The following is a 16632-nucleotide window of genomic DNA, read 5'->3' as shown; positions in this document are numbered from 1 at the left end:
CTGAAAGTCATTGCTTATGAAAGGCTGGAAAGGAAAAGCAGCCATTAGGGGAAGCCCTATTAAATTTTAAAAGGATTAAATCAAAAGGGTTCTGGCTGTTGGGTTCCACTCCTGACACTGAAGCCATTTTCGGCCCTGGTTAAGTTGGTGAAAGATGCAGGCAGAGGTAAGGGGGGCATTGTGCAGAACCCCCACCCCAAAAATTGTTCCAGTGGCACTTTGAAAGTATCACTGCCTTAGACAGAATAAGAGCTGTATCCAGAGAAAACTAACTTTTATATGACTGACATCTTTAACTATTTGCAGAAGTCTTCATTTTTCGGTAGCTTCCATTCATTTTTCCACTGGAGGCAAGAGGGCTTAGCACCTTGCAGAACTGGGCTCTGGATGTTAAAGTAGAGCTGAAATTCACTTGATGACACTCAGCAGCTTTCAGTAACTGTTCAACAATTTGCAGGCTCAGGCTCATATGTGGTAGCAAATGTTACTTCCTCATGCAGCTGATTTGCTCCTGTGTAGCTGTCTTCCAGAAGCCAAGATGCATCTAATGAAAAATTTAAGTAGCACGGTCCTGAATAACTATGAAAGAAGAGAAGGTTCAAAAATTTTTGATGGAAAGCTTTTGCATTGTAATATGCCATGTTTTTCAAACTCAAAAGGTTGTATGGAAATGTCAATTTTTATGAGATTTCATTTTAAAATAGTCAAAACTGTTACAAGAAGGGTTCGATGATATTTATCAGAATGGAATTTTCCATTTTTTGTTAACTTTTGTTTACAAATGTATATTGTTTGCTATTGTATTATAAACCATAATATAATAAAAAGTCAAGATCAGAATGAAATGTTTCAGTTTTATCAAAACAATATTTTGACTTACTGAAAACAAATTGCTCTTGAAAATTTTTATTTCATGAAAAATGTTAAAATGTCTGATTTGCAATGTCAAAATTTTTCATCTGCCAAATTTGGACTAGCTGTAAATGCAAGAATACTCATGGACATCCTAGCTTTACATTAAAAAAAAAAGTTGTTATCTTTCCAACATAAAGAAAGCAGCACATCAAGTTTGTAAGAAGAAGAATCTCCAAAGAAGTAAAATGAGGAGTATTTTATTCAGAGCTGGGAAAAGTCTTAGAATCATAGAACTGGAAAAAAAACTCTCAGGCCATCAAATCTTGTGCCCTGCACTTATGGCAGGACTGAGGATTGTCTAGACTAGGGGTCAGCAACCCCCTGCATGGGTGCCAGGAGTGGTACGCAAGCTGATTTTCATGGGCACACAAGGCTGGAGCTCAGCCCCGCTCCTTCTCTCCCTTGCAGCCAGTAGCTTGCTCAAAGCCATGCCGCCTGTGGATTAACAAAAGACCAGCTAATCCCACCACCTGCATGGTAAAGCTCTGCATTTTATTTAGTAATTAAGCTGTTGTAAGTAGGACTATTAGTGACTTTGACAAGTATCACCAGCACTTGGACCATACAGAGAGATCTAAAGATCAAATTTCAGTAATCTTCTTCAAAAAGGTTCCTGGCCCCTAACCTGGACCATCCCTGCCAGTTGTCCAAGATGCTCTTAAAAATCTCCAAATGATGGAAATTCTACTACCTCCCTAGGCAATTTGTTCCAACAGTTAATTACTTCCATGTATTTATTCTCACAACCCACCTGTGAGGTAGGACTTCCCTGTCATTCCCATGTTACAGATGGAGAGCTGAGGCACAAAGAGGTCAAATTTAAGATTTTTATAGTTATTTAGGTATTGTTCTGCTCAGCATTGCAAGGCCTGAGTGTCTTAGACATCTAAATTACTTCAGTGTTGGGTGGAGCAACATCTAAATACCTTTAAAGTCTGGACCAAAGTTACCTGTCCAAGGTCATTCACAGTGAACCTTCCAAATCACAAGCTATCACAACCACTGGAACACCCTTTCTTTCTATACACCTCTCAGGCTACGTCTACACTATGATATAAATTTGATTTTATTAAATTTGTTTTGATAATGCTGGGTTTTATAAATTGATTTTGATTATCGTCATCTCCCCACAAAGTTGTTAGTGCTGCCACACTAAATTGCCAAACATCAACTGTTGCAGTGGTGCATCGTGGGAACCTATCCCACGGTTTTCCCAGCCCCATAGCATCCTGTTTCTTTTCCACTGGTGCAGTATGGGGAAAAAATGCCCTGCAAGTGGATGTGGGTATGTAATGTCATTTTTCCACATTGTATTGCCCTCGTTCCCTCCCATGGAAAGCAAACAGCCATTTTCTCAGAAGAAAAGATGGAAAAATAGGGAATCCCAGGCGAAAGAAAACCATATAGGTTGGCTTCAGAAGTTTACTGAACCGCAAACTGATTGCTCAGCTGCTTTTCCCCTATAGAAAGAACACGTTTAGGTACGACTTTTTACCTGTGTGCCAGGCAGGGAACTGTCATACCCACATGGCAGAATGACTCTGTGCACTGGGACCACGCAGGTGACTGTTCCATCTCCCCAGCCACCTTCCCCTCCCGCTTTGATAGCACCGCTGCCTGGGCAGAATGGTATGACTTCTACAGGAACATCCTCTCTGAAAATATTACAGGAACAAATTACAGCTGCTCCCCTCACCTCTGCCCCATTCAGCGAGGGATGTCATGGGAGAAACTGGTTGAAGGGCCACTTGACAGGCTCCCTTCAATGGCTTTCTCCAGCAGGGGAGCCACCCCTGAATGTCAATGACTGTGGGTGCTGGCTCCTCCACATTCTATGAGGGCTGTTCTGAGGGAGGTGGTTGAAGGGCCCGTTGAGATGCTCCCCCCGGCAACAGGCAGCCCCTGAAATCTTTGCCACAGTGGGGAGATTCCCCCCGCCAGCAACAGCAAGCCCCCAGAATCTTTGCTGAGGGGGAAGACTTCTCCCCAGCAATAGGCAGCCCTTGAAAACCTTGCCCACCTTCGGAGCCTTCACCACACACAGGCCAGGACATGGTGTCTGGCAGCACGGTCTGCACAGCAACACACGTATGTGCTTTTATTGGTCGTGGGGGGTTAGCCACGTGATGTGGCTGTGTGGTGAATGGACCCCAACTGCACGGCACCTGTGGCAGAAGTGGGGGCTGCCCCTGTACAAATGTGAACTTCACTAAAGAAGTTTCTCAGCCTCTTATACAAGCATGACCCCCACAGCCTAGCTGCCATGTGGTGTGGTGTGGTGTGGCAGGGGCTGGCGCCAGTGATGAAAAAAAATCTCAGCCTCTCCTGCTGTATCCTCCGCAAGGAAGAAGCCATCATTCCATGTTTTTGCATGGGTAGATGCAATTGCTGTGCTGATAGTAAAGAAAGAAATTTCTCTGCCTCTCATACAAGTGTGACCCCCACAGCCTAGCTGCCATGAGGTACGGTGGAGAGGCAGCTGGCCAACTCGCTTTGTAGGTGTAAAAATATCAATTTTAGCACTCCCTAAAATTGACTGAATGGCATTCACAGTGAATACAGTGATATTGTAAAATCGAGCTACCTGCCTAAAAAACGACTTTCTCATGTAGTGTATACATAGCCTCAGTCCTTGGCCGTGTCTACACGTGCCCCAAACATCAAAATGGCCATGCAAATGGCCATTTCGAAGTTTACTAATGAAGCGCTGAAATACATATTCAGCGCTTCATTAGCATGCGGGCGGCAGCGGCGCTTCGAAATTGACGCGCCTTGCCGCCGCGCGTCTCGTCCAGACGGGGCTCCTTTTCGAAAGGACCCCGCCTACTTCGAAGTCCCCTTATTCCCATGAGCTGATGTGAGTGATATTGTAAAATCGAGCTGATGTGAGTGATATTGTAAAATCGAGCTACCTGCCTAAAAAACGACTTTCTCATGTAGTGTATACATAGCCTCAGTCCTTGGCCGTGTCTACACGTGCCCCAAACATCAAAATGGCCATGCAAATGGCCATTTCGAAGTTTACTAATGAAGCGCTGAAATACATATTCAGCGCTTCATTAGCATGCGGGCGGCAGCGGCACTTCGAAATTGACGCGCCTTGCCGCCGCGCGTCTCGTCCAGACGGGGCTCCTTTTCGAAAGGACCCCGCCTACTTCGAAGTCCCCTTATTCCCATCAGCTCATGGGAATAAGGGGACTTCGAAGTAGGCGGGGTCCTTTCGAAAAGGAGCCCCGTCTGGACGAGACGCGCGGCGGCAAGGCGCGTCAATTTCGAAGTGCCGCTGCCGCCCGCATGCTAATGAAGCGCTGAATATGTATTTCAGCGCTTCATTAGTAAACTTCGAAATGGCCATTTGCATGGCCATTTCGAAGTTTGGGGCACGTGTAGACGTAGCCCTTGTGTGGTTTGCCCCAATAACACAAAAATCTCTTTTTCTGCTTCCATGGGTAGTATCCAGACGCACTGAGCCCTCATCTGGGGTGAGTGAAGTCTCTGCTTTACAGTATCAGCTGAGCAGCAACTGGCCTTTAACTCATGTGGTAGAGGGCAGTGCTTTTAGAGCCTCTGCTTACAGGTTCTATCCCTGGTGCTGGCAACCTGGATCTGATAGCCTTACACATGGATGACATCTGTTTATTCCCTTACAGGGATGCAATAAGTATTCATTTGTTAATGTTTGTAAATCAATATAAAAGTGCTAAGTCAATATAAAAGTGCTATTTCTCATTTAAATTCTCTTCAGCAACTACTGTCTGTTGACTCATAGCTGTAGGTATATGGAAATCTACGTAACCTAAGAACTGTATTTGAAATGACGTGTATGCAGGAAACATTTTTATGTAGAATAAGTGATCAAATGGTCACAAGTGGATTTGAAGAGGCTCTTAAATAAATCTCAGCCATGATCTCAAGCATCAATTTATTACATTGTAACAAAAATGTGATATGGCCGGGGAGCTGACAGCCTTGCCAGGCTCTTGGGCATGGCAGGGGATGGCAGCTCTGTGCTCCCAGAAGGGACAGAGCCTTGATCAGATGTGGGGGCTGGAGGTAGTCAGTCCTCAGTGCTCAGAGATGACCAGAGCGACCCATCCAATGCTCCAGCAGCTATTTAAAGGACCCAGGGCACCAGGTGCCACCACTGCTGCAGTAGCAGTGGTAGTGCCTGAGAGCTCAGGGCCCATTTGAACGATTGGGCCCCTGGGCAGTTGTTCTTTGTGCCCCACCTGTCAGCAGACTTGGATATGGCAGATCGTAAAAGCTTCCCAAAATCTTTATTAGGAAGAAATATGATTTGAGTATGAGCCCGAGACACGTAGGGTCTTTTCTCAGTTTTGCTACTTGAATTCTGCAAACATTGGACGAGATAAATGGAGGCAGAGAAATGACCTTTACCTCAGTTTACTTACTTGATAGGGGTATTCTGATGGTCAGATGATTCATCATCACCGTCAACAACTATGGGCTCCTTCCATCTTTCCCTGTCCAGTGTGGAGTTCAGATGATTGTTAAGTCCTTTTAGAGCCTCATATGGTATAAGCACTTTATAAGAAAGGCATCGTAGAGAAAAGGAACAGAGAGTGTAACTGGAAGATATAAATCTGTGGGGGGCAGCCTGTGGCCCATGGGCAGCACATGGCTTATCGGGATAAGCTGCTGGTGGGCCGCCAGATGGATGTTTACCTTTCATCTGCAGGTACAGCTGTCCACATCTCCCACTGACTGCAATTCCTTGCGTCCAGCCAATGTGAGCTGTGGGAAGCAGCGTGTGCCACAGGGATTTGCTGGCCACCTTCACACTTCTGATGAAGTGGGCTCCAACTCAAGGAATCTTCTACCCAAATAAATGTGTTAGTCTTTAAGGTGCCACAGGACTCCTCATTGTTTTTGCTGAAACAGATTAACACGGACGGCCCTCTAAAGCTTCTTAAAGTTACCACAGAAGTAATAGGAGAGAGGAAGTGATGGTTCTTTGATCAGTTACCACAACAAATTATATGGACAAAGAAATGTTTTTTCAGTCAATAAGAGTTCAAACACAGCTGCAACGTGTAATGCTCAGTGCATGTGCTGGCTGTTTTGAGAATCAGGATCCTGTCCAAGTTAAGCCAAAACATCTGAAAAGCCACTTACAGCTCAAACCTGTTATTACTCACATCTTGTGTTCTGAAAAATGACAGTATTTAGAAAGGCACCATCATTAGTGAAGGGAAATGTAGCAACAACCGTAACTCTTGTTGTGCTGCACTTAGTTTAGTGAGTCACAATGTGGTTTGTCATGAGGGCTGGCCAGAAGACAAAAATTCTGTTTCGCAAGCAAATGGTGAGCTACATTCATGGGAACAGTAGGATGTGGGGAGTATTTTTTAATGTACATAAATGAAAGATAAGGTGGGTCAGTAAAACCTACTATTGACCCAACTACTGCTGGTGAAAGCCAATTTTTCGAGCTACACAGAGGTCTGTGTTAGGTCTGGTAACGGTACGGAGAGGGTCACAGTGAAATACAAAGTTTAGTATATATAAGGAGTAAACGTGTTTCAAGAGAACATTCAAGAGAAAGAGCAGATTTAGCAACTTTGCAGCCTTAAATCAGCAGAGTTAATGTGTTACAGATTATTGTAAAGAGACAATAATCTTGGGACCAACACAACAATGCAAACAACAAAGGTAAATAAATGGCATGCCTACCCTTCTTTATTTACCCCATAAGATTTTTTAAAATATTTTTAAATAAATAGGTTGAGAGAACTGGATTCTAAACAGCTCAGGTTATGAGTTGGTTAGACCTGAGCTTTGGTGTGGGTCTCTCTCTCTCTCTAGTAAAAGAAAGATGGATGTGCGAGAGGAGAAAAGAGCATATGAAGTACCTTGTGCTGGCTTGCAAAGGGAATCGGGTGAGCCACTGAAATGAAGAGTGTTAATAGTTACAGTGCTCAGGAAATTGGTGCAGTTCTTCAGTTGTGTTTTACCACAGTATAGAATGTCCAGAGGACATAATACAAAGCAGCATGGGTGAGCCACAACAGGCAAAAGTCATCGGTTTCCAAGAAGTAACCACTCTGCTTCCCGCTGCAGCCGCTGATTGGAAAGAGGACTACACTATCCATATGCCAGCCAGCATTTGATCCAAATACTATTCAAGTCAAGGGAAAGATTGCTATTAGGTCAGGCCCACAGCTCAGAGATCCCATACACATATTTAGCCCAAAGATGAGCACCTGTCAAAATTAATAAATGAGTAAAAGCAATGGACCCCATTCTACTCTACATAGGAATAACTCATGTAATAAATGTGTTTTATATTCAAGCAATCAACACCATAAGGGAGAGAATGCAGTATGAGTGATGTTATATGAGTGTGTCCTATTGCTTTGGCAGGAATCAGCAGGCAGCACAATTACACAGTTGTCCCCATTCTTCTTCTTGGCTTGTGAGCAAATGTTTAACCTTTACAATATGCTGTGTTCTTATTAGTTTTTATTGTATAAGTCTTTGGTACATGAGGTGGGAACAGACAGAGAATAGATCTCTGCCGCAGTCTCTGATTACAGACAATCATTGAGGAGGGGAATCAAGCACTGATGTAGGACTGAGGTCTCCAGCAGAACCCATTGCCTGCACGCTGTTTGATCACCTCTGGTCAAGGACTTGGAGTGCATGTAAATAAAGGAAATTGCATTTAAAATATACCCAGCCTCCATGTCACTGATTTCTCCTTCAGTAGGAAGCTAACCCGCAAGGCCTGCACATCTGCTAAAGCTTAGCAAAGGAGCAATACTGGTTTAATAGAAAGAGCTTGTCAGAGAGTACTTCTTCAGCTACTCAGCAAGCAGCACTATTTACTCTGCCTTTATGGTTCCCCCCAGTCACAAACAAACATGTCCTATTTCTTTTCCACCATGTATTTTCAAACAGGGAATGGCACAACACGTTTACAGGAGCAGCCTTCCTTCCAGCTTCTCCCCGGAACCCAGTTCACCCCGAGCACGCTGTTCCTCCCAAATACATAACCGCCCAGCTACTGAACCAATTATCTGAAAAACCCAACAGTTACCACCACAGTTAGTAAACCCCACTAGAAACAGGTTAATTGGCTCCAGTTTCCATAGTGCTGAGGAAAGATGAGGTCCAACATGTAATTTTAGGAAGGACAGAGGACCATCTTGCCTTTACTTTCAGTGTGGCGAAGGAAGAAAGCTCTCAATCCAGGTTATAGGGCATGGTAGGAGGGTGGGCCCCATGGCTAGCTGCTCCTGTGCTCCATCCCACCCTACCCAGCTGCTCTTGTACAGAGATGCCTTGTTGTGCAATGCTAGGGTCAACTATCATGGGAGACAGTGGAGAACCAAACGTTCTCCCTGAGCCATGTTGAGTGGGAGGGGTACAAAATGGACACTGACCCACCAGCCCCCAGTTTTGTCTGCTCTCAGTTTTAGCCAAATCTTACCAATTTAGATTCTTTTAATCTGTCTCCTGAAAACATGATCAAAGGCTGCCTGTTCACGAGTTGCCCCATATTCAAAATGGCCACCCTATCCTACTATTATCAATGGGGTTTAAAGCCAGTAGGAAAACTGCCGTTTTCCTGCACTTGATGACAGACATACCTTTAAAAGAGGGAGCTGCCACCTCCCACTGTTTTTATTCAGATTAAAGGCACACACAGAGGCAAAATAGGGTGACTGGACAGGACACAGACAATGAAGAGCAGAGACTCTTTGAAAGGGGGAGGGGGAGAGTGAAGGAGAACAGACACTGGGGAAGCATAACAGAGAGTTGGTGATTTCAGGGGAACGGGGTTCAGAAGAGAAAGGGTGTGAAGGGGTTAAGAATAGCGAAAGGCAAGGCAGCGTGGGGAGGGGCGCTCCAAGCAGTGGAAGGTAAAGTTGTTAGGGCTGTTCTGGCCAGTCTTCAGCAAATATATTAAGAGAAAACCCAAAGGAAACTAAAGACAACACAATGGAGCTGCCTGGTTATGAAGCAGAATTTCACGTGTAGGGAGCACATAGCTCCGGTGCTTAGGTTCAACCTTAGCTGTCAGTAAATTGCTAGGTGAAGATAAAGGTGTCTCCGGTGCTAAAAGGCCTAAGTGGTTTGGAACCCAGTTACCTGAGAGGCTGCCTCTCTCCCAGTGTCATCCACCAGAGCTGAGGCTAGAGCCCAGCAACCCAACCCAAACCCCATGAGGTGAGACTGCAGCAAGTGTCACGTAGTGTGGGAAAAGAGCTGGACCCCTCAGGTTAAGTCAGCTCTCCAAGTCCTGCCCGTGAAGGCAGTGCCACAGAGGCTACGTGCCCTACTTCGCCTGCCAGCAGCCCCTCACTGTGCCCTGTGCGATACAGAGTGAGTGTGCCACATGGTGCAACAGGGGGTGATAGACACCAGGCGCAGGAAATGCCGTCACAGCAAGCCCAGGAGCAGGAGGAGGCATCGGGGCTAACTCAGGTTAACAGGGATGAGTCGAGATCACAATGGAAATGATTTTCCCTTCCTGGGTTCAGAAAGGATGGGCTTGGGTCTGGGTTGAGCCTAAAACTTAGATCTGAGAAGACCACAAACTGAGATAACCGGAGGCCCCTGAGCAGCAGCTGTCTCCACAGAAACAGAAGAAGCCTGCTGACAGAGAATCTGCGTGGTGTCATATCCTCTGTCTCTGTTCTTTGGTCCTCCAGATCTGATGAGTCCATCATGCTTCCAAGGTGGGGGCAGGGGTAAAGAGGAGTTTGGAGGGAGGTTATTTTGTCACTAGCCCCAGCAGAGACAACATATGTTCAGCACAGGAATGGAGCAAGGTAAGGGAGGCAGACAAGAGTGAATGTACATCATTATGGTGCTTCCCTGTATACTGGGGCAAACTGGAAGGTCTACTGGGCAGCTAGCACAAATTACCGCAATGGTTTAAGTGGCCCTGGAGGGGCCATTGTTGTAGCCAAGAACAACCTGAATGCTGTTGTCATCTGGCCACTCCCCATCTGACTGGACTATGTTGGAGGTTGTGGGGGCAGAACAAAACCAGTTGCACTGGCTCTGTCAGCCAAGGAATCCCCCCTTGCTAGTGACATTCCCTGATGGGAAGAGCTGCTGCTTTCAGGGCCTCTTTGCATTGTGGAACCTGCTGCATCTCAGACAGACACAATATTGTGCCTGCTCTCCAAAGCAGAACGAGGTACATTGGCCGGGCAAGACGAGGAGGGCTCAAACATGGGAAACCTGTGTAGGGAAGCCAAGTGCTACAGCTCGAGCTAGTCTCCAGCATGACCAAGCAGCTCCTTTCTTATTAACATTTAATGAAAAGAAGCCTCTACATTTACCTCTGTCAGCATAGAGATGGACTCTGTTAAACCTCAGCACTGTTCATTGCAATTAGACATCTGCTAATGGCATGCACTGAGCCCACCTTAGACCCTAGTGAGGTGGTAGTCACATCCCTGGTTCATTGCCATATCTATTCCTACCATCAGTCTGGGGGCTGTGTGTTGTGGCACTCACTAAATGGGCTCTTTCCTTCTGTTGTGCCATTAGAAACAATGTCGGTTCGAAGAGGAAGTTTAGCTTGTGTCTTTACTGGAAAAGCGATCTCTGAATCATGCACAGATTTAACTTCTAAAAACAGGATGCCCTCTAAGGAACTTTCAGTGGAAAATCAGATGTGAGGAATCACTATTTCGAAAACACTCCCAGAATTCCCTGCCCGTGACTGACCCCCATCCCTTTTTCTTCTTGCAAAAAGCAGTTTCATTCTGGGGCTCCAATGGACGTTCATATGTGTCAGCCTAATACAAATGGCCATAAGTGCTCCCACCAGATCTTAATTTCACAAACCAGAGAGACAATGAGAGTAATTCAACCCCTTGTCCAGATTTAAAGGAGGAGTGGGATGTAGCAGTAGTAGCAGTATTGTATAGTACCACCATACACTGACACATTCTATGGTAGAGGTGTGCCTGAAAAATATATTTGGTATGTCTGTTTATTTGCTGCACAAAAGTTGTCTGAGGGTTGCTAAGATCTATCTTATAAATCTAAAAGCTGCTGATATAGTCTTCCCTCAGGTGTATCCCTCTCTCAGCTGAGAACATCAGGTATAAATACAACTGGCCATTTAGCACTTTCTTTCTCAGAGTTCCAACACATCTGTCAAGATTAACGTGACCATACGTCCCATATTTGGCAGGACAGTCCTGTGTTTGGGATGCCAAAAAGACATCCCAACGTATTTTTTAAAAGAATGAATTGTCCCATATTTGGGCTGTCCCCCCCCCCCCCCACACACCCCTTTTCTGCCAGCAGCTGTGCAGGTGCAGATGCTGGCGAGAGTCAGTTTCCTCTGGGAAGCAGGGGTGGGTGTGAGCAGCTGCTGCTTCCCCAAAACTCTGGGGGAGCACCGGGGGCTGACGCTTCTCCAGGGCTCCTGGAGATGGCTGGCAGCTGCAGTTTCCCCAGGGCTCTTAGGGATCGCCAGCAGCTGCCACTTCCCTGGGGTGCCCAGGGATCATTGACGGCTGCTACTTCCTCAGGGCTCAGGGAAATCACTAGTGACTGCCACTCCCCCAGGCTCCCAGGGAGTGCCAGGGTCTGCAGCCTCCCCGGAGCTCCATAGGAGGGCCAGCAGCTGCTGCCTCCTTCCCAACACCCTGGGGCTTGGGGGATATGCCTCTTTCCCCCACACCCTCATATCTCCCTGTCCCGTATTTGGGACAGGGAAATATGGTCGCCCTGATCAAGATGAATGCATACTCCAGCATCCTCTTGTTAGTGGGAATCATCACAGATTGCTACTAAGCTTTTGATCACACCCTGAAAAGTGGAGATAAATTAATTAGTGCCCAAGCTAAACAATCTGTCTTCTGGCCTCCATCTCAAGAAGTCTGAGAAGCCTATCATTTATGTTTTGATCTGAAATATCTACAAGACCTCTTTCCTCTTGCATAGTACTTCTCCTCAGCAAACCACAGGAGACAACTGATTAGCTGATGTTAAACATCTTGGGGTTTGCTTTGCCACCTATAGCCATCATCTTGAACTGCCACATCGTTCATCCTGTCTGAGAAAACACAGAAGATCAAGGGAGAACAATGACACAAAGGCCATCATCATAATCATCCCAGTTGTGCATACGTTACTTTCCTGTTGGAATCCGCATCACACTGTTGTTTTCCTTGATTTCTTATTGAGGAATGGAAGTTGTCAAGGGCCGTTCCTGAGAGAAGTTCCTCGAATTTGGCTCCCAACTTTCTTCTGTCCTTGCTTTCACCAACAGTTGCCTTACACCTGAGATTTATGTATGTGATGAGAAGTATTTCTTGGAGAAGGATTTAAAAGTTATGTACACTTCCTTGTTCATTGATTTCCTTTAAAAAGCAGAGCACTGAGAGAAATCTTTATATTTCCCTTCCAGTTTGAAACAGTTATCGTCATACAAGACTTCTGATGCTGCTTCATTTTGATGTCACATTTCTCGAACATTAAAGAGATTAACATGGATTACCCAGGACTAGCTCAGCCTGTAAATACTGGGTGCATATTTACTATTGGCTAATTATTTCTGCCCTGTTTATTTTTCAACTTTTATGTTATGTGTACAAATGCAGAGCATCCAATTTTCACCCAGTATGAATGACTAACACAGTGTGACCCAAGAGAAACTCTAATGCAATAGGTATTGGAAGGATGCTTTTTATAATCCTGTCTGGCCAGGAAATCCAGCAAAGCTTCTGCAGACTACAGTAAGATCACAGGAAGACAAAAACAACTTAGCTTTACAAAAAAAATCAGATGCTATCACACACAGTTAAATAGCAAGATTAGAAGTACCATGATAGCAAAAAGGTGGTTAGTCCTGTTTGGATGGTTTGTTAAAGGGATCATGCAAAAAAAAAAAAAACAAAAAAACCACCATTGATCTCAACTGGCTCATTTATCAATCACATGAAAGAAAAAAGAAAAATCTCTCGGACTGTGAAATCAGAATGATGGTCTACCTATTAAAAATTGCCAAAGAGTCAAAAATTTCACTGTACCATATCTATTGATCATTTGGTAGAGTTCAGTATTAACCACCCCATTTGTGTGCACCTGAACTGCAAGATGTGAAACCATATTATGCTTACAAACAGGTAGGCTGAGTCTACAGTGGAGAGTTTTGTCGACAGAAGGGACCTTCTGTTGACAAACCTCAGGGAGCATCTACACACTTAAAGCATTCTGTCGACAGAGTCTCCACAGAGCTCTATATTTTCCTCGACAGTATTATGCAGTATTCAAAAATTTGAGGCATAACAATCTCTGGACAGAGTACGGTCAACATAAGTGCAGTGTGGACACTTCTGTAGACAGAAAGTGCTTCCGTTTGCCGGGCAGCCCTCTTTGCAGAGCTGCCATTCCGCTTTCTGGCACCAGTGGGCCCTGCAGTCTGGCAGTTCTCTGTCGACAGAGCAAGTTGTGTGTAGATGCGATTTGTCAACAGAGGTTCAGTCGAGGTTTCCCTGTCGACAGTATCATCTGTAGACAGATGCTTCTAGTGCAGACATAGCCGTAGATATAAATATGGAGTCAATCCATAGACAGTATCTTTGGAAGTGGCACGCTAATACACAGAGCAAAATATGCTAATGAGGCACTGATGCAAATTCCCCATGCCTCATTAGCATAATGTCACGTGATTTGGAGTCCAGAAGACCATTCTTCTGGACTCCAAAATGCTGTGTAGAAGCGCGGCCCCAGGGGGACCTCTGGAAGGAAGTCCTCCTGCCAAAGGCCCCTTCTTCCCAAAAATTTCCTGTGGATCTTTTGTCATTTGAACAAAAAAAAAATCCTTTTGGAGGAGTCGTGGGTGCCTCCTAGCTAAAACCCATCTATTTAATAGACCGGATTAAGCAATTTTGCAATGAGCATTATCCATTACTATGGCTATGGCATTACTATGGCATATAGTATCCATTATGGCTACTATAAGGTGGGTGAACAACTGGCTGGATAACCGTACCCAGAGAGTAGTTATTAATGGTTTTCAATCCTGCTGGAAAAGTATAACTAGTGGGGTTCCACAGGGGTCTGTTTTAGGACCGGTTCTGTTCAATATCTTCATTAACGATTTAGATATTGACATAGAAAGTACACTTATTAAGTTTGCAGATGATACCGAGCTGGGAGGGGTTGCAACTTCTTTGGAGGATAGGGTCATAATTCAAAAGGATCTGGATAAACTGGAGAAATGGGCTGAGGTAAACAGGATGAAGTTTAATAAGGACAAATGCAAAGTGCTCCACTTAGGAAGGAACAATCAGTGTCACACGTACAGAATGGGAAAGGACTGCCTAGGAATGAGTACAGCAGAAAGGGATCTAGGGGTTATAGCGGACCACAAGTTAAATACGAGTCAACAGTGTGATACTGTTGCAAAAAAGCAAACATGATTCTAGGATGCATAAACAGGTGTGTTGTGAACAAAACACGAGAAGTCATTCTCCCACTCTACTCTGCGCTGGTTAGGCCTCAGCTGGAGTATTGTGTCCAGTTCTGGGCACCGCAGTTCAGGAAGGATGTGGAGAAATTGGAGAGGGTCCAGAGGAGAGCAACGAGAATGATCAAAGGTCTAGAGAACATGACCTATGAAGAAAGGCTGAGAGAATTGGGCTTGTTTAGTTTGGAAAAGAGAAGATGGAGGAGGGACATGATAGCAGTTTTCAGGTATCTAAAAGGGTGTCATAAGGCAGAGGGAGGGAACTTGTTCTTCCTTGCCTCTGAGGATAGAACAAGAGGCAATGGACTTAAATTGCAGCAGGGGAGGTTCAGGTTGGACATTAGGAAAAAGTTCCTAACTGTGAGGGTGATCAAACACTGGAACGAATTGCCAAGGGAGGTGGTAGAATCTCCATCACTGGAGATATTTAAGAAGAGGTTAGATAGATGGCTTTCAGGGGTGGTCTAGAAAGTGCTTGGTCCTGCCATGGGGGCAGGGGGCTGGACTCGATGGCCTCTTGAGGTCCCTTCCAGTCCTACTCTTCTATGATTCTATGATTATTCTCTGAATCACACACATGGTATTTATGTTTTAGATCTAGGTGAACTGATGCTTTATTTCAATGAGTATAACACTGCATCTGGTTCACCCAGATAGTCTGCATTCGGTTAAAAATAGTTTAGGGATACTTACTCACTGAGAAAAAAGAAAAAGAGGAAAGGATGAAAAAAATGTATGAATGGGTGTGTCATTTTCTCACTATTCTTGGACCTTGGAAAGCAAGAAAGTTTCCTTTTTTCAGGTTGACTAACCTCAGACATGTTAATGTGAATGTAGACACATTAGGGGAAAATGCTTCTTACACAGAACTTATGGAACGGCTCCCATTGTCGTCAATGGGCACTTTATCAAAACCTAATTGATTACACTTTGTCAGTTGCACATAGCTGCCAAAGAATGTGAGATTAACATATTTCTGAACTGTAACAGAGAGGTAGCCGTGTTAGTCTGTACTCCAACAAATCAGCAGAAATGCAATACTTCGAAGACTAAAAAAATGAAAGCTCATCAACGAATAAATAATTTTTTTATTCTTTAAAGTGCTATATTTCTGCTGCTTTATATTTATGAACTGCTTTAATTCTGAGCTTTATAAATTACATGATTTGATTTCCTAGCTTCCCATTGCTTCCAGCAAATATAATAGTTCTATACAGTACTTAGTGGGATCTCAGATCAATAGATTTAATCCACAATAACAATGAGGTCAAAACAACGTGTTCTTCTTTTTTTTTTTTTTTTTATAAATGCACAAAGTAGATATAAACGTCTCTAGCTTCTGCTTCTCCTTGCATTGGAGATTACTTGCACTGTATTATCCTAGGCAACAGTAACTTCTTGATGATTTAGTCTTGAAGGCTCGTTTAACATTTTTGTCAAACAATGTTTTAAGTGCTGTGTTGTGAAAGAAAAGGCATGAGAAAGAAATATGAACGTGTGATAGACTCCCGGTAACAGTGCCATTATGGGAAGGAGTCTCTACCTGAAGTGTGCATTTGTGGGGAACAGCATAGAAGTAAAGAAAGAAAGTGGGATGTGATGGGGAAGAGCATAAGCTTTGTACTCTGTGAAAGCCCTGTAAAAATCACAAGCCTTATGACACAGATCTTCTTTGGGGAGAGGAGAAGCAACAGTTAGAGGAGATTACTGTAAATCTACAGCATCTAGTCCGGCAATCACTGTGTCATCTCCAAAACTAAATTCTTATTTTGGAAGAAGCTCATAAGTGCTTCCAGTGTTCAAAGATGAGAAGTCAATAAATAGGATTGTTCTTTTTTCTGCCTTGAGGGTAAAATTTACAAGCTTTCCTGAAGCAAAATAGGAAGAAGGGTTCTTTCAAAGATGGAGTTTACTTTCAAAAGAGCCACGTCTACACTGCTTTTTTTCTTTCAAAAGAAGAATATGCAAATGAGGCACCAGATATGTAAATCAGTGCCTCATTTGGATTTTCAATTTCCCTTATTTGCATGCCTCTTTCAAAAGAGGAATGCAAGTGTAGACACAGCTATTCTGTTTTGGATTGTAACTGTGGTATTTAATTATTGGAAAAATAACTATCTGCCTTTGTTTTATTGGGACAATAAATTCTACTACAGGAGTCAGGCTTTGAACACACTTGCCAATCGTAACGAACAAAAAAGAGAAACTAAGCCATTTTCATACTCTTGGATTAACAAATATTTTCTAAT

At 44.2% G+C, this 16632-nt stretch overlaps 1 protein-coding gene across 1 annotated transcript; it reads left to right on the top strand.

Moving 5' to 3' along the window:
* The first annotated feature begins 10850 nt into the window (after nt 1–10850).
* Nucleotides 10851–12125, top strand: BDKRB1 (bradykinin receptor B1). Its single transcript, XM_074997463.1, is given in 4 exon segments — nt 10851–10967; nt 10969–11069; nt 11932–12097; nt 12099–12125. Coding segments are annotated over 4 exon segments (411 nt in total).
* The last annotated feature ends 4507 nt before the right edge of the window (nt 12126–16632 follow it).

Source organism: Carettochelys insculpta, chromosome 6 (assembly GCF_033958435.1).
Source record: "Carettochelys insculpta isolate YL-2023 chromosome 6, ASM3395843v1, whole genome shotgun sequence".
Classification (NCBI taxonomy): Eukaryota; Metazoa; Chordata; order Testudines; family Carettochelyidae; genus Carettochelys; species Carettochelys insculpta.
The sequence above is the reverse complement of the archived record's forward strand: the minus strand, read 5'-3'. Positions and strand labels throughout refer to the sequence as shown.